The following is an 18742-nucleotide window of genomic DNA, read 5'->3' on the forward strand; positions in this document are numbered from 1 at the left end:
TAATCCATGAGATGCTGGAGACAGCACTTAGAATCCCATCCCCTTCATCCCTCTCTGTAGAGCCACACCCAAAGCAGCAGGATTATATGTCCTTTTTACTAATTGGAATGCTCTGGTGGGGTAGCCATTTTTTGGATTGTTTTTGGGTACAGCAATCCTTCTTTATTACATTTGCTAGGTGGCTGAATTTTTTAAGTAGTATGCTGGGAACACAATGGGATTAGTTCTGCTTTTCTGACCTTTGCAAAAAGATTTAGAAAAATGGCAAGGCACTGGGGACCAGGGATGAGGGTGGTGAAGAACATATTTTGAGGGAAAGAAGGGAGGCAAAATGTATTCCCCTAGTCTCATTGTTCTTCACCACCTTAAAAAAAAGTTTGGCTTTGAGTTCAGAAATCAGTAACAATCATATACTCCTGTGTCCCCACAAAGATTGCCAGTTGATTGGACATATCTCATCGTAGTCTGCAGTCTGATTTTGATTTTGCCATTGAGATAACTTCTAATGTTTTATTATTCCAGGTGTTAGTCTAAAATACTGTATTGCTATTCTCAGGCGTTTTCTTACTCTTGTGTGTTCAATTTGTGAATCAACATTATAGGTGGGTAGTTTTATTCCAGGTGGCTGGTCCTGGTTCTATCATGTTCTTCACACAGTGACTAAAATAGCAGCAGCAACAGCTAGCATTTATTGAGTTCCTGTAATGTGTCAGTATCAGACATGATTCAAACCACAAGCATATTGGGTAGATACTATTGTTAGCCCCATTTTGCGGATATGGTAACTGGTACAAAAAGAAGGTAATTGCTCACAGGAAGAGCCTATAATATCAAAGTAAAGCCATGTAGATGTTATATTATGAGAGAAAAGTGGTCGACTGAGAACAGCTTCATTAAATATGATGTGAATTCCACAAGGAAAGGAAAGCCAGGATAAAAACTGAGGTGGTCTGACTCCAGACCCGTGCTTTTAACCACCACACTTACACTCTTTCTGCTGTTGGCAGTATTTATTTAGATTGTTTTTATGAATTCCATTGTTCTTGTTGTTATTAGCCACAATTTATTGAGAACCTACCATGTGCCAAGCATGTTATTAGCTTGGCATTAGCTTTACCCTCACAATAACCCTGCAAGGAGGCAGTTATTCCATTTTAGCAGATGCAGAAACTGAGGCTTTGTGAGATTAAATAACTTACAAGCCCACATTCTTAGAAAACTGCAGAGCTGGGATTCAAATCCAGATCCAGCTGGCTTTAAATCCCATGTGTTTTCCATAAATGTAAGCCTTCCAAAAGTGATGTGCTGGGCCTCTCTCACTCCTCTTACAAAGGCATGACTTGTGGGCTGAAGCCATGGTGCAGAATTTCAGTGATGCCACGTTGTCTTCTAAGGTTCCTTCTAATCATTTTTTAAGAACTGAGTGTATCTATATTTGCTTGTCTTTCTGAAACTGTCTTCAAAATATGACTTCCCATCTTCAATCAACTTGTATCTAATTTTTTTTAATCACAAAAGGGATTTGATGTAAGGTGTTCATTTAATTTGAGATTTATCTTTCTCTTCAGTCATACATTTGCTATAAAGACAGCAATGTTTTCAAGATCCTTAAGTCATGAGAACCTTCTTTTAGAAGCCATTGCAAAAATTGTTACAAGCTTTGGATTGCCTTTCAAAGAAGTTTATAGGCCACCTAGGTTGAAAACTTAAGTCCCAAAGATTAGGGTGGGAATGTGGAAAAGAATTCATGTGTTTCTTATTCATTGTCATTTGTGTATTTCAATTTTAGAAGAATCTCATAGAGCAAGTGAACGCAGGTCTGAGCACTATAAGGTACCTTTGGGAGCATCTAGTTCTGCCTGTCTCTAGTTAGTGATCCTTGGGGATACTAGAAGGCAGTCATGGGTGGTGGGGAAGAGTCCCAGCTCTGCCTTTCACCAACTGAGGGAGCTTGAGAAAATTACTTAACAATCAAAGCCTTGGTTTCTTTCTCTGGATATGAGATCAAGGCTTAGAAAGGCTAAGTAACTTGCCCAAGATCACACAGTGGGTAATTTGTTGTGAGGATTAAAGTGGTTTAATCTATGTTAAGTGTTAAGAACAGTGTGGGACACACAGTAAGAGTTCAAATATTATTCGCTATTATAAAGAGCTGAAAGTGTCACTCCTAAACTTCACCACTATTCTTCATTAGTCTTGTTCAAATGGAAAACCATATATAAAATGTCACAATGAGGGAATAAGAGTCCAGTCTTATGCTCTGCAAAAAGACAATGTTATGACTTGTTATTAAAATTAATTATAGATCTAATAGGACATACAGATATTTGATTAGAACTAAAATTCTTAGTTTTATCTAAAGCTTTGGAAAGCCGAAAAAAGAAATGCCAGGGATTTTTACTTCTGATCAAAGGAAAAATTACTTCTTTGGGTTCATAGCAACTTCAGCCTCTCTGAACAGTTTGTCCTAGTAGAAATACAGATCTAAGCACTTTTGGATATTTACTCTGTTAAGTCATTTAGTGATTGCCCTAAATTTGGGGCAGAATCTTCTCTTGTTCTTCCCTTCTTTCTCAAAAGAACTAGGGACAGCTGGTCTTTCTTACAGTCACAAAAGTTATATAAATGCAACCACTATATCAAGATCATTTTTACTGATGCCATCAAGCCCATCCTAAATTAGCATTATTATCTGCCATCTGGTAATTTGCAGAGGGTATACTTTTTAGAACAGGACATGTTTCTAACATTGGAGGAAATACTTTCATCTCAGTAGATTGAAAACAGAAGTTCTAAGGAAAGTCATTAGGGAATCACTCTATGTTGAGACTATTCGGAGAAAAAGCCTTTTTGCTGATACTGTTTTGCAGAGTCAGCAAGTAGTTATAACTAAAAATTTCGTAAACCTTGTTTATTGCCCAGGGCCTTATAACTAGCACAAGTTATTCAGCTATCATCATAGTTCCTTTGAAATGGTTACTGGACACCCTGTCTTTTGGTTAGGCTGTTTTCCATTTATGTTTGAGGAATAAGTAAAAATAGGAAGGATGTGAGATGTCTGGAGGTCCAATGAGTAAAATCTATATTTATCAAACATTTCAAGTGTCAGTCTGTCCATACTTCCAAAACAGTGCTTTTCAGTTAAGTATATAGATGTGAATTTTGATGCCACAGGCACAAACATCTGAAATACCCATCTGAAAATACCCATCACAAAATTAGGCTGCATATTAGAAAGAAGATTTGGTATGCTGTTGGTTTCTAGTGACAGACTATAAACCTAGTCCACCTCCTTTCCCTGGGCTGGCTGTTACGGAAAAGATCATGGATACCAGGCAAGAGCTTAAAGAGAGTCGTTGTGAAAAGACTGGCAAATGAACCACATTGGTGCTTCAAAGAAGAAAATAATTATCAGCACTGATACTAATGGCTGTGACTTCATGCCTGTAAGCACAAGTCACTGAGAAATGGTGGTCTTACATAGCTTTGCACTGGATGCTCTGCAGATTTGGACACCAAGAGGTAGATCTGCCAAGAGGACTAGGCCTTTGAGGTTACTTTAGAACAAATGATAGACTGTTAGGGGATGAACTATATATTGCAGTGAGCAAAAGTTGTGACAATAGATGTCATTTCAGTGAGGACTATATGCATGACAAACTTCTGTCTCTGATGATGGAAGACCTTTGGTGAATGCATACATCTGTAATTCACATAGTTGGCACTTGCACAAACCCTCCAAATTTATGTTGGGTTTGGTAATCCTTATTGCCCAGTTATCATAATTTACCCAGGTAACATCCCTCCCCAGCCAGCCATTACCATCAGGGAAACTGCTGTGTTTGGCTTCAGGGCACCAGCCACAGAAGGGCCCTCTGACACAGACCTTCTGGGGTAATCCAGTCCAAAAGTTGCAAGTAACATCTGGTGTTTGGCTTTGTAGCGTAAGATGCATTTTTCTGGGTGTAGTTGAATGTGTAGTGCTTGTCCTTCCCCCTGCCCCAAATGACTAAGGTCATGTAGAACTTCCTAATTGAATCATTGAACTCCCAGGCGGCACATCTTTTTGAGATTCTTGTATATCAATCCCTTTTATTTCTTCAGTAAAATTTTTCCCTTTAGTTGGAAGGGGACCTCAGATTGGCTTTCTGGAGGTGGGGCAAAAAGACCTTATACTGCCTGGAATCAACAATAACAAAAATTTAAGCACAGAATCCTGTATGTCTATTGTTTTCTTTGCGTCATATCATAAACAAGTAAACTGATTAATCACATAATGGGACAGTAAGAACACATCACAATCCACAAACAGGTTATGAAGAAGAAATGGACTGCTTTTTAAATTTGTTTTCCGTTTTTGTTTGTTTGGTTGGTTCGTGCTTCCAAGAACATCTGTGAAGGCCAAACATGTTGGATTATAGGAGCTTCAAGTGTACCTGGTAGAAATGATATCAATTTGTTGCCTGACCAAGAAAAGGGATTCTTGGTACTTCATAATATTAAAGGATAACAGGGAGTAAATAGGTTAATTTTTTTCAAATTATTTCAGCAAGGATCTATCAAGTCCTTATTATGCTGAAGTACTAACTTTTAGGTGCTTTAGATTCAGAGATAAATATAACCTATTCTCTGTCACCAAGAAGTTTTCAGTCTAGTGGAAAAAACAAAAATACAAAAATAAGGCGAAGTGAGATGAATCAGTGCTCAGTGAGTCTGTTTGAAATAAGCTGTGGGGAGTGCAGAGAAAGAAAGCCTTTGAGAGCAAGCTTGTGCCCCTTTCATCTCAACCCCTTTGTACTAAGGTAGTCATTGGGAACATCTGTGGTCAGTGAGTGACTCGATCTGTAAGATCCTACTACGATATAGTGTTCTCATTTGTGAGATGATTTGGGATTTATATATCTACTTGCTGCCACCTTTGAAAAAAATTTAGATTCATAGATATGAGAACTGACCCTGCATTGAAACTACATCTTGGTTGTTTTGGGAGATGAACAAAAGGATATCAGATCAAAAAGGTTATCATGGAAAACTGTTCTATCCTGTCTAAAGTTTTGCAACATAAGTTTTCCGAAGCCCATCTGATTGACAGTTTTACTCATAATTACAGACATTTCTTCCAAGATTATTGAATTAAAGTTTGACTGTTATGAACCACTTATGACTGTTGAAAATTCAAGAGTCATTCTCCCTAAGATGACCTTTTCTTTCAGCAGCATCATTCCAATAACGGCTCCTTAAGGAGTCAGAAGAGGTGTGGTTTTCCTTGTTTTTTCTACTTTCCTTCAACCTTGTTTCAGTTTTTACTTTATTGTTTTTTTCATCCTGCCCCACAATTTCATTCCACTGCTGTTTCAAATAGACATTGAGATTAGAGGACCAATACAATTTCAAACACTCTGCTGGAACTCTGTAAGCAAAGATAAATGCAGTACACATGTTGAGAAATAACAAGTTTCTGATTCCCTGTTAGAACGTACAACACTCATCAATGTTGGCTTCTGGGAGCTAAATTGGATGTAAATGTTTGCAAGTTGAAGGAAGCTAATATCAAGAGATTTGAGATTTTAGTATATTAATTTAGGATTTTATTCAGCAAACACTGAGCACCAGCTATATTTCAGACATTGTTTTTTGTTGTGGGTGCAAAGTGATGAAACAGCCTAGCTTTTACTCCTAAATCACACCATGTACGTAGGACAGGGAAATAAGAGAACAGACAGTTGCTGTAAAGTATAAAGATTGTGATGCACTTTAGCCCAAGATGGAAGGGGCACCGCAGGCAGCAAGGAGGAGCGAGGGGAGCCTTCCCCTTGGGGGTGGTGTCTGAACCACACAGGAAAGTTGCTTGGGGCAAGGAGAGCATATTGAAAGGTGCAGAGGCGCAACTGGCATGACTTATTTGGAGAATTGTCTGTATCCCTTAGAGCAGAGGGATGAGGAGGGATGCAGTGAAGGGAAGAAGATGACTTGGGTGAGTTAGCCGGGGATGTGGGGTGGTAGAGGGACTGGATTAAAATCCAAGCTTGCATTTTATTTTATGGGCCCTGGAGAGGCCTGGAGGCAGTTTCAGAAAGGGCTTCAGTCCAGCCCAGAGTGAAGTGGGTGGCACAGTACATTCACACCGTGCCCCTTTTGAGTGGAGGTACTTGAGAGATCACAGTGGGAAAGCACTCAGGTGTGGAAGAGTGGAGTGCCACTGCAGCAGGCTGGTGAGGTGATCTCCCACACTACAGTGGAACACATTCTGTCCTGGAGGGAGACATTTGTGAGGTTTTCTGAGCGTTGGTGTAAAAGAGTTAGAATTTGGTTTTTCTTTCTTAAGCAACAAGTAGGAATCCTAGTGCAGAAACTTTTGTCTCCTGGGTGGGAAAACTTACTTGAAACTATAACCACTTCATTTCATTTGTTCTCGGGTAATCTCTTTACAGGACATTGAGCCCTATGTAAAACCACCATCACCCACAGACAATCTTTCAAGGGAGCGTAACTAAGGGTGAAGAGCCTGTCAGGACCCATGTCACCCATCAGTGCCCACCTACTTCTGCTGAGTTGTAACAATGACATGAGGAAAAAAAATGCGGAAGAGGGGAACAGGTGGCATGTCCAGCTGTACTTTCTGTAAAGGCTGTGAATTTGAAGATAGGAGAGGACATGATGTGAATGCCTGTATAAATCTCACTTGCTAAAGCAAACCATCTGAAAAATTCCTGCCTTGTTGATACTTCAGTTACTACTAAAATAGACAAAGCATGAGAATAATACCATGGATTTAATTCTTACCAAAAAGGAAGAAGCTTAAGAGAAGGAGACCATATTATCCTGTAGCTCTAGTTTAAAAAAAAAAAAAAAGGAATATTAGGCACAGGTGTACCTTGAATCTGAAACAAACAAAAGTAACAAAAAGTGAAAGCCATGCTCTTTGTTGTTGTTGTTTTGAGACGGGGTATAGCTCTGTTGCCCAGGCTGGAGTGCAGTGGCATGATCACAGCTCACTGCAGTCTCAACTTCCCACGCTCAAGTGATCCTCCCACCTCAGCCTCCCAAGTAGCTGGGACTACAGGTGTGAACCACCACACCTGGCCAATTTTTTCTAGAGGTGAGATCTCACTATGTTGCCTAGGTTGGTCTTGAATTCCTGGGCTCAAGTGATCCTCTTGCCTTGGCCTCCCAAAGTGCTGGGATTACAGGTGTGAGCCACCACACCCAGCCTTTTATTTGTTTATTTTAATGCAGAGGAAAGATAAATATGAACCCACAAACAGAATTTCAATTAATATAACTTTGTGCTGAGACTATTTGGCATAGGAGATACAGAGAGTTTTTTTTAAACTGGAAAATGGTTCATGAAGGATGGAAGACTAAAAGTGGAAATTGTAGTTACTCCCAATGGATAAAAGTGTAAGGAAACATAAATGATTAAAGTGTATGAAAAGATCAGAATGACAAATAGCTAAATAAGTATATACAAGTCAGGTATAAACTTGTAAGCAGGTTTTCAGGGTGGCTAAAGACCGGAGGAAGCTAAAGTCTCACACATTACAGGATTTAATGTGTGACTCTGTTGTCCAAACAAAACAGTGAAGAATGACAGGGAAAGTAAAAGCAAGTGTCACACTAACTATGGAATGGTGACAAGGACGTGGTCAGTTCTGCCACTCATTTGTTGGGTGGCTCTTAAGAAAATCATTTAACTTTGCTGGGTCCATATTTCTCACCTATAAAAGAAAAAGATTTTGGGAGGTTGATCTTGGCAGTCCTGTACTGTTGTTCAGTTTTTTGTCTGTATCTTGCAGTAGTACTGTTTTGAGCAGAAAATATTGTATTAATACATTGCTGACGTACAATTATTCATTCCTATTTTATATTTCCCTTTAGTACTTTCTACTTTTTAAAAGAATGTGTCAAATAAGTCAATCCCAACCAAATTGTAGAAATGATTATGTGGCTTTTGACCACAAGAAAAAAGGAGGTAGTTGGGGATCTAACATGGATTTATTAAGACAGTTGTGTCAAATAAACACTGATGAGATAGTGGATGTGAAAATATTGGTAGTCTATACAATAGTATTTAAATGTTTATCTTATTAGTGTAAATGACCCTTTTCCTTCGTGTTTCTGAAATAGGAGAACACCATAAATGTGTTTACATCTTTATTTAAACAAAACATTTGGTAATATTTTAAATGCTGTCCTTTCAGGTACCATGGAGCAATATGGATATAATACCTAATTAATAAGTGGTTGCAGACATATCATTGCAGACTGTTGCAAATTGAGGGTGATCTCTAGAATCCTATTCCTAGATTCTGTGGTTGGTATTGCCATGGGCAGTATTTCTAAAAATCAGATCTTGGAAACTACATAGCACAGTTTAAAATCATGTGCTCAGGTTTGTTCTCGATTTGTGATATTGGCATATTTCTTAACCATTCTATGCTTCATTTACCCCACCTATAAAGCAGGGATAACAGTCCTACCTCATAGGACTGCTCTGAGAATTAAATAGGATAATATATATAACTGATTAACACCAGTGCCTGGCAGTTAGCCTTTGGTAAGTGTTAGCAGTCATTTTGATGATGATAATGATCATATGGGGAAGAAGATTTGGAGGAAGCACAACTGTGTGTGGTAGCTTGAATCAGAAAAATGACTAATAGGCTGGAATGATGGGCTGAGGCTGAAATTATTAAAATTTAATGGCTCAGATTTAATTTTAAGATTTGAAATGTAATGGAGTCAGATGTGAAATCCTGCCTATAGGTTTTTTGTTGTTGTTGTTGTTGTTGTTGTTTTAATGTTCATGGCTTACATAAAAGGGAGAAAAGACCTGACTTTGGCTGAAGTCTGTTTGAATAGAATTGCGGGGGCGAGGGTGGGGATGTTGTTGACCACGCAGTCAAAGAACAGACAAAGAGTCCCAGCTGCTCAACACCAGGGCGTTCTAGCTGGTATTCAGAGACGTGGAGCGGCGCAGCTCCTCAGATGGCACGTTTCCCCGAGCTCTCTACTGCTCAGTTTGGGGGATTTAGAGGATTGTTTTCATTTCTAATTCTCATATTTTGAAATCACCTGTGGCCAGGTAACAAAAATAGATGAGAAGTTCTGAAGAATATGTCAGGTGAGGAACTGGAGGTATTTATCCTAGAGAAAATTGCTATAGAAGAGATATTTTAACCATCTTAATGCTTGAAAGATTGACAAACAATGATCAGATTCTGTTTTCTTATGGAAGGTGCAAGTGATTTTTAGATAAAGATTTGTAGAGAGAATGGAGTGGGGCAGAATGATAAAAGGCAAGTAAAATGTTATGGAGGTCAGATTGGTATCTTCAGGTGACCACAAGATTTCAGGTTTTATTTTGTTTTGTTTTGTTTTAATTTTTATTGGCTGGGTGCGGTGGCTCAGGCCTGTAATCCCAGCATTTTGGGAGGCCAAGGTGTGCGGATCACTTGAGGTCAGGAGTTCGAGACCAGCTTGGCCAACATGGTGAAACCCTGTCTCTACTAAAAATACAAAAATTAGTCAGGCGTGGTCATGTGCACCTATAGTTCCAGCTACTTGGGAGGCTGAGGCACAAGAATTGCTTGAACCCGGGAAGTGGAGGTTGTAGTGAGGGAGATTGTGCTACTGCACTCCAGCCTGGGTGACAGAGTGAGACTCTGTCTCAAAAAAAAAAAAAAAAAATATATATATATATATATATATATGTATATAATTGAGGCATAAATTACATATAATTACATGTACAACTCTTAAGTACAGAGGGATGATTTTTCACTTATATATATACCCATATGACTGTTACCCAGAATGAAACGGAACTTTCTGAAATCTCAGAAGGTTGCCTCATACTCCCTTCCAGCCAATAACTGCCCTCCAGCCCAGCAGTAACCACTTGCCTTACTTTTATCACAATATATTAGTTTTGCAAACTTCACACAATCACTTTGGAACACCGTCTAACAGTTTCCAGTAAAGTTAAACAGACATCTATCTTCAGATCCAGCAATCCTATTTTTAGTTACATATCCCTGAGAAATGAGTTTTGTTAAGCTTACACAAAAATGATCACAGCAGCTTTTTTCATAACAGTCTGAAGTGGGAAAACAATTCAAATGTCCTTCAGCAAGAGAATAGATAAACATGTGGTGTATCCACACAATGAAATATTACTTAGCAATGAAAAAGAATGAATGACTGATCCATGTTTTGAGATTCAACATGGATGAATCTCAAAAACAGCATGCTAAGTGAAAGGAACCAGACAAAAATGAGTACAAAAATGAGTCTGATTCCATTTGTGTGAAGTTCAGGATTACAACTTTTAATGAAAGACTTTCATGACAATTTGATTTTGCATGCCTGAGATGTTTGGGGAAATTTCTTCTCCTTTCAGAAAAACATTTCTACAAAACATAAGATGGCAAAGAGGTGGAAGAAAAATTAATACTGGCAGTTCAGCTTTGCCTAAGTGAGAAACATTTACTTAGCATTCCTTGTTTCTGCAGTGAGTAATGGAATTATGTGATACCTCATTATTTCCTTTCCTTTTGTTTGCTCTTTGGATTCTAATTCGTGAGAGGTAATAATGTAGCTAAATGCCACTTACAAAAGTCAGAAGGCCACTGCAGAGTCAGTGTGTTCATACAAAATCAAACTGACTTAGAATTATTTTGAGTTGCTTACTCAAAGTAAAATTTCTGAATAAATTACAGGCAATATTGGAAAGTGGATGATTTGTTCTTATTGCCACCATTTCAATCACTACTGGTAGCCACTCTATTCATCTTATCATTTTATCCATTTCCGTAGTGATAAAAGCATGAAGTCATAGCAGGCAGACAGAACAGTACAGAACAGATTAGTGATCACCGGGGGACATGTATGAGGAAGGACAGGGAGAGTACAAATACAAAGGGGTAGCACCAGGGAGTTCCTCTGTGGTAATGGAACAGTTCTGTATTTTGGTGTGGTTACATGAATCTAGTTATGGGATGAAATTGGATAGACATGCACACTTGATTGTATATAAAAAATGGTGAAAATGAACAAGGTCTGTAGTGTACCCAATAGTACTCTAGCAATGTCAATTTCTTGTTTTTTGATATTATACTACAGTTATATAAAATACTGGGAGAAGCTGAGTGAAACATTTACAGGACTCTGTGTATATTTTTATAAATTTCTGGAAACCTATAATTATGTCAAAATATTAAGTTTAAAAAATTATAGGCAGCAATAACCAAGCTTCCCCCTTTTTTGTGGGGTGAGGTGGGAATGAAAGAGGAGGTGCTCATGGGGCAGGCAGCCTAAATAATTTCTCCTAGAGGAGAGTATATATGGTTCTTGTTAATGGTGAGCCAAACATCAGTTCCTGCCACTGGTTTAGATGTTAGGCAGTTATTAGATTAAAATATGGCTAATAAGGTAACTGTACCATAGTGGGCACACTGTAAATAGAACACACTAACTTTCACAAGAGTATGTGAAAGTTACATCTGATAGATCTCCGGGCCGACAGCACCTCATGTGATAAATTCTACGTTTGTCTATGCTGTCGGTATCTGGCTCCACCAATGTATTTGCCCATGAACTTGCTTCAGGCAATTTATAGAACAGAATTCTTCCCTCTAGCATCATTATCTGCTAAAAAAAAAAAAATACAAAAAAAACCCAGTTTTTGCATGTACATGACAGAAAGCTTTGGAAATACAGATAAACAGTGGGAAAAATTGCCTATAATCTTGCCATGCAGAAATAAACACCACCAATGGAGTAGTCCTCCCTTATCCTTAGGGCATATGTTCTAAAACCTCCAGTGAATGCCTGAAACCATGGAGAATACTGAACCCTGTATACACAATATTTTTTCATGTACATATATGCTTATGATAAAATTTAATTTATAAATTAGGCACAGTAAGCTGGATGCGGTGGCTCGCGCCTGTAATCCCAGCACTTTGGGAGGCCAAGGTGGGTGGATCACGAGGTTGGAGTTCGAGACCAGCCTGACCAACATGGTGAAACCCCGTCTCTACTAAAAATACAAAAATCAGCTGGGCGTGGTGGTGCGTGCCTGTAATCTCAGCTACTCAGGAGGCTGAGGCAGGAGAATTGCTTGACCCAGGAGACAGAGCTTGCAGTGAGCCGAGATCGAGCCATTATACTCCAGCCTGGGTAACAGAGCGAGACTCTGTCTCAAAAAATAAATAAATGAAATAATAAATAAATAATAAATAAATAAATTAGGCACAGTAAGAGATTAACAATAACTAATAAATAGAACACTTATAACAATATGTCATAAAAGTTATGTGAATGTGGCCCCTCCTTCTTGTCATTCTACTTACTACATACTGTGGTCATAACTTTTGCAGTTTTGAGGTACAACAGTGAAACTAACAAATTTCTTTTCCTTTTTCACGATTCACATGATTCATTCCTGCTGTAGATCTTAGCAGCCTCGGTGTATGATTTTTTTCTTTTTTTATTAAGTTGAGAAGTTTCACCTTTTCGTTTAATGGAAGCACCTTACATCTTCTCTTTGGCCTATCCAAATTGCCAGGATCACTATACTTGCCCTTTGCGGCCATTATGCAATAAAATAAGGGTTACTTGAACACAAGCACAGTGATAACTATGACAGCACTGTGATAACTATGATAATGCATGTGGCCACAAAGTAACTGATGGGCAGTAGCATCTACATTGTGGATGTGCTGGACGAAGGGATGATTCACATCCTAGGTTGGATGGAGCAGGACAGTAACAAGATCCCATCACACTACTCAGAATGGCATGCTGTTTAAAACTTATAAAGTATTCGTTTCTGGAATTTTCCAGTTAATATCTTCAGACTGCAGTTGACTGTGGACAACTGAAACCACAGAAAGTGAAACTACTGATAAAGGGAGTCTACAATATTTGGTGCATATTATTCCAATCTTTTTCTTTGTGTATATAAATGCTTTTAAAGATGAATATTAAAGCATACTTTTTATAAACTTATTAATGTGTGCACAATACATTTCCCCCAGATCATTCAGTACCTTTCCACCACCACCATGATTTAATGACTGCATGGAATTGTACCCTGTGAATGTACTTACAGCGTGTTAACCAGTCTATAATTGGACATTGGGCCATTTCCAGTATTCCATTAGAAACAATGTTGTGATGAACAATCTTTGTGCACATTAATGATTATTTCCTAGGATAAAGTCTTAGAAGTGGAATTGCTGAGTAGGCAAAACGTAAGAGCTTTCCATTTATATTGCCTAAGTGCTCTGCAGAAAAATATGCATCACTTTCAAAAATGAAAATTGTAAACCAAAACCTATCTGAACAACAAGACGCTCTATGTGAAGGGAAATTTAGGATCAGTTTCTTTAGAGTGATTCATCCCTCCTTAGAGGCAAATTGCTATTACCAAATAGATGTAATGTTTTTACAGAAAAAAGAATAACATTGAAAATATCTAAATAAACAAGCTATGCAAGAATATTTTGCTATTTTCTATTTTTCTTAATCAGTGGGAACAAAATAACTCACTAGCATAAAAAGATAAATAGAATGAAATGCCACCAATGGGGAATGGGGTATTTTCATAGAGCTACATTTCCCTGTTTCCTCATTTGATATTGATTAAAATATATTTTTGGTTATTTTTAAGCATTTTTCTTGTGCACATATACTACTTAATAAAGGAGAAGGAGCAAACATTTAAAAAATGGAGAAAATGTACTGTAGTCGTCATATGTTGCTGAATGCTGTTGCATTTTTCTAGTTGTGAATGTCCTGTCTATGCTAGTGGGAATGGGGGTCAGGATTCTAGATTAAAGATTACCTTTGATTAGGCATCTCTAGTCATTTGCTGGAACACCTCAATTGTATCTCTTTCTGTATTTCTCTCTGGGTGAAAGTGTTCATTTGATTGATTAGGTAACCATCAAACACAACTTGATCTTTCTTGTTGAGCAGCTAAGTCCTTAAAAAGAGGCTCCTTCTCATGCTGCCACCTTCAAATAATTATGATCATTGTTTTCGGAAACAAGGCTTGGGTAACTTTAAAATCAAAAGTCTGAACTTTTAAGTAGGCCATGTATCATCTAGTTTTTTTTATTAGCTTCAAATAACAATCAATGAGTATACCCAAAAAACAGGATATTTCATTTTTGTATTGATTCCCCACACTGGAAAGCTGTTAAATGTTTAGATGCTGGAAAAGCAACAAGACTAATCCATGAGTGTCTGGCATTTTTTTCTTCCTAACTGTAAGTGCACCATTTTATATAGTATGTATGTGGTGGTGACATTTTGCTTGAAAATAGTTTATAAGATTAAGGGTACAAAGACCTCTTTTCCTTTCAATTCTGTGCTGATATTTTCTATGATTGTGTTTTATCAATGTCATTGAAATTTCCCTCAAAGAGAAGTTCCTTAGGAATCTCCTTGGAATTGGCATTAAATACTCTTTATTGAAAGAGAGATTGGTTTTCTTTTATGAAATTGTTTTCTTCTGCCTCTGTCTATTGGCTAATTATGGGACTTCCCTTTTTCATTTCTACTTTAATGTAATCCTTTCTAAGTTGAAAACAGCCTTGCAAAGAAACTTGCAGGGCATTCCAGGTGCAAAGAGTTCCTCTAACCTAGAATGAATTTTGCAGCATCTGGGAATGGCATATTTTTACCTGTTCTGAATTAAAGTATTTCTGTGTTATAGTGTAAATTTGGTTGCAAGTATTAAATACTAACTCCTATTCTGGAAAGAATGCAATCATACTTTAAGAACATGTTTTTCACCCAAAGGAATGCCCTCTTTGAGTTTATCTACTCTCACTTGTACCCTGTGCTTTCACTTTCCTGTAAACTCATTATCTGAACCCCACTCCCACCCTGGCCTTTCTGTACTTTTTGTAAAATTGAAAGGAACTGTTTTTCCTGGTGACGAGTGAGTCTTCATATGAAAGGAGATTTATGATAGGTTGGCATGAGCAAAAATTGTGTAGTTTCCTAAAGATTTCATACATATACTGTTTAAAAGTTATATATCTTTATTTATATATTAGATATATATGTATATCTCCTTGACTTTGACTTTTACATTTTTAACAAGCACTATTAAAAATTGAATGTAAACTTGAAATTTAATGCAAAAGAAATGTAGTTTAAATCTGACCACTAAAGAATCATTCATTTGGCTATGTCTTTTTTTAATCTAGATTTTTTTCTTCAATTAGTATTTCATACACCTGTCGAGAAATTTTGATAAGTGACAAAGACACTTTCACATCAAGGATATTCATGTGATATCTAAATTTATATATTTATAGCTATAATCTGCTTCAACTCAACATACAAAAATTCATATTTTAAAATAGAAGGTGATTGCTTAAGAGTCAGCCTGGTGGACATGAATTATTCATAAAAATACAACCTACCCTTAGTTTCACATACTGTGTTGATACAGTAAGGAATAGCTGAAATTCTTTTGTAACATATGTATTAAAATATTCTTCATTTATGCTTTATTACACTTAAATGTGATTAAAATGCTAGTGTATTGAAAATTATTGCTCTTTGTTACCTACAAACTTATGTGTTCCTACTTTCTTTTTCTCCAACAGATATAAGCTTACCAAAGTCAGCAACAATATGCTACACAGCTGCTTTGCTCAAAGCAAGAGCTGTCTCTGACAAGTAAGTGAATAATAGCTTGTGCGGTACTAATGCCTGACCGGAATTGAGATGTGTTGCCTCTGAGGGCTTTCTCTGGAAGTTTCTCTTAGTCTATGAGACCCCTGCTTATAAGCATGCATTTTCCAAAACCTGCTGTTCTTTTCTTTCACTATTAGAAGGAGGGAATGTGTATCTTCAGGTAATGTAAGGGTGTGTAAAGGTATCCTAAAGCAGGATTTATTTGAAATTCCATACTTCTGAGATGACTTTTTTGGTGTGAGACAGTAGATACCAAAACACCTGCTTGGGACTTACACAGAATGCCATCCTTCTATTCGTTTCTTGCACATTCCTCTCCCTTCAGCCGTCCATAAATGGGCAGTGTCATACACATGTGGAATGTGGCAGACGGGATGGTCATCTCTCATTCTTTGCCTCATCAACTCCAAATTAGCCCCCACTGGTCTGTTAACTTTGAGTTGCCATCTCAATGGGACGTTTGCCTATTTTGTTCAGGCAGGTGACTATGGCATATGGACTTTTCATAAGCATCCAAGGATGCCTGTCAGGTGAAAGAGCCTAGATGGCTTAACTGGTTTTGAGTCCATAAACTCTTACACTTCCCCGATATAATCCCTCTGTAGCATCAAAAGCAGAGAATAGGAAACCAGCCTCTGCTGTAATCAGACAGGTTTGCTGTTAAGTGTGTGTACACTTCAAGACCAAAGTAATTTTCTTTCATTCTTTTTTATCCTGTAGATCGCCAGTACCTACTGCAACATCTTTTCTCCCTACACAGCGACTCCAGCTTGGGAGGGCAGGGCCAGGGTTGTCACAGCTTCCCCTGTGGTGTCTGCCTGCCAAGCACAGCTCTGGAGTTAGCCCTGGGTGTGAGGTGAGAAAGAGATTGCATGGTCTGGTTTTTTTCATTCACTCGGGCAGGTGTCTCGCCCGCAGTTTGGGCATGCACACGCCCCCTGCCGGAATGGCCCCAAGCAGGCTCGCCTGCTGCTGACGCTGCAATGATTTAACCTCCATCGCAGCACTGACATTGGGTGGGAGGCCTCCTTTCAAATCCTTCCCAGCTCTGTTTTTAACCAAGTGCACTCTTCTGTAACCTAGTTTTCTCTTTTTCCTACACTGTCTGCCCTTGTCAGTCCTACCTCTTCCCCCGACCTGAGCAGGTACCTCGTAGAAGACTTAGATTAGCTATTTAGACAGAGACTTGACAGCCGAATTTAACTCCTGCCATGACTAGATGCAAGCACGCTTTCTGCTTCTGCTGGGGTTTTTGCTGGCCTCGGTCCTCGGGGTCACTCAGAGGTTCCATGCAGTAGAAGTTTGGAGAGCTCATGTCATTGGCTCGTTGTGGTTTTATGGGCCCTTGATGTGTAGATGCTTTCGGGTTGATGCCCAAGCAGTGGTCCCAACTGGATGGTTTTTGTCTTTCTGCTTTTCAGATTCTCTCCTGAGGCTGCATCTCGGCGGGGGCTGAGCACAGCAGAGATGAATGCAGTAGAAGCCATTCATAGAGCTGTGGAATTCAATCCTCATGTGCCAAAAGTGAGTCTGTGGAATCCCCACAGGAACTCGTTATGATGGCAGAGAAAGCATTCATTGACCACGGTGTTGTATCTCGACTACACCGGTTATAAAAAATGAATTGCAACCAACAAATGTTGAGGCCCTGTATAGTGTATGGGCATTAGCCTCATTTTAAGCAAAAGCTACACTCAAGAGGCTTTGGGGCAGATTTCCAGACTTCACTTAATAAGGGTAAATCGATAGACCTCGCTGAGGCAGGCCAGGAAGCCTGAAATTGGCAAAAAGTAGATATCCCGGGAGTGTTGACGCATTTGATAGGAATTTCACACCAGTTATGGTCTCACAAAGACCAAAATCAGGAAATAAATGTTGTTGTGAATAAAACTGGTAAAAAAAAAAATACTGACTAATGTGGCATTCCATGTCTCTATAAATAAATGATAGTAATCAGTATTGGCAAGAAAATAATAGAGAAAACTTCAAAATATGAAAAAGTATTTTGCTTTGTACCATTTTCATAAGTATATGTAGTAGAAAATATTTGTTTTAGTTATTAACCACATGGTTGACCAATTTATAAATACCCAATATTTCCAATTTTTTTTCTGAAATTTATTTTAAGGGAATCAATTTGGAGCAGAGGATATTTCTGTAATCTTTTATTCAGGAGATGAATGTGTATTTATTATTTACCTATATTTAACTCCCTGCTCTTTTAGTATCTACATGCTGTATTACATAATTATCATCTTCTCTGAGGGAGAAAAAAAAAGTAGCTGAGAGCCACTTTCAGTCCCACCATTAAGTACATTTTGACCTCTAAGAAACTTCGTGTGGTTCACCTCAGGTATGAAAAGCTATATCTTCCTTGGCAAAATGTCTGATGAAGACTTACTGGTGAAAAATGACAAAGGAAGGCTGTTTGATTTGTGTTGTAGCACTATAGCAAAAGGGTGGGAGGTATGAGTGAGAGAGAGAGAGATGATTTATGGAGTTAACTACTTTATTTTGTTGATATCCAGAGTGACAGAGATAAGTGATCTAATATCATTCCTGGGATTTTAGTCAAGTCTGGGTCATTGTTTTCAGTTAGCAGGAAATTGAAGAGTGGTTCACTATGCCACATTTGCATAAGGATGTATTTATTCATTAGGCCTGATGGGTAATGACCAACATAGTATTTTTAGATTTATGTATTGTCCATATGGTGCTATAACTATATATCCTTATATAATATTTTTCACCTAAGCTAAAAACATTTATTCTACTTTGACTAAAATTTAAAACTAATCGTGAAAATATTATCCTGAATTACAGTAAACTGAGGTCATCTATTAATACTCATTGAATGCCATTCTCTACAGAGCTATTCAGTAAGCATAAATAAGGCTCTTTTAGAAGTAGTATTGAGCAATAAGTTCTGGATTCTGAGGCAAAAACTCGTGTTCCACTTCTGGTTCTGTCATTTATCAGCCATTGGACATTGGGCTTAGCATTTCTCAGCTCAAAGTTG

General features: G+C 38.1%; 1 protein-coding gene across 50 annotated transcripts in view; it reads left to right on the forward strand.

The window, feature by feature from the left end:
* The window catches only part of ST7 (suppression of tumorigenicity 7), a 277720-nt gene that overhangs the window by 221637 nt on the left and 37341 nt on the right, over positions 1–18742 (forward strand). For 40 of the 50 annotated variants that reach the window (XM_074035840.1, XM_074035852.1, XM_005550584.4 and 37 more), the window contains 2 exons: positions 15633–15705; positions 17145–17247. In XM_074035840.1, coding sequence (XP_073891941.1) covers positions 15633–15705; positions 17145–17247 — 176 coding nt within the window. Of the gene's footprint in view, positions 1–15632; positions 15706–16443; positions 16580–17144; positions 17248–18742 lie in introns of all 50 variants that reach the window. The other 10 variants (XR_012432804.1, XR_012432806.1, XR_012432805.1 and 7 more) reach the window with 1 other exon arrangement.

Source organism: Macaca fascicularis, chromosome 3 (genome assembly GCF_037993035.2).
Source record: "Macaca fascicularis isolate 582-1 chromosome 3, T2T-MFA8v1.1".
NCBI classification, from domain to species: Eukaryota; Metazoa; Chordata; class Mammalia; order Primates; family Cercopithecidae; genus Macaca; species Macaca fascicularis.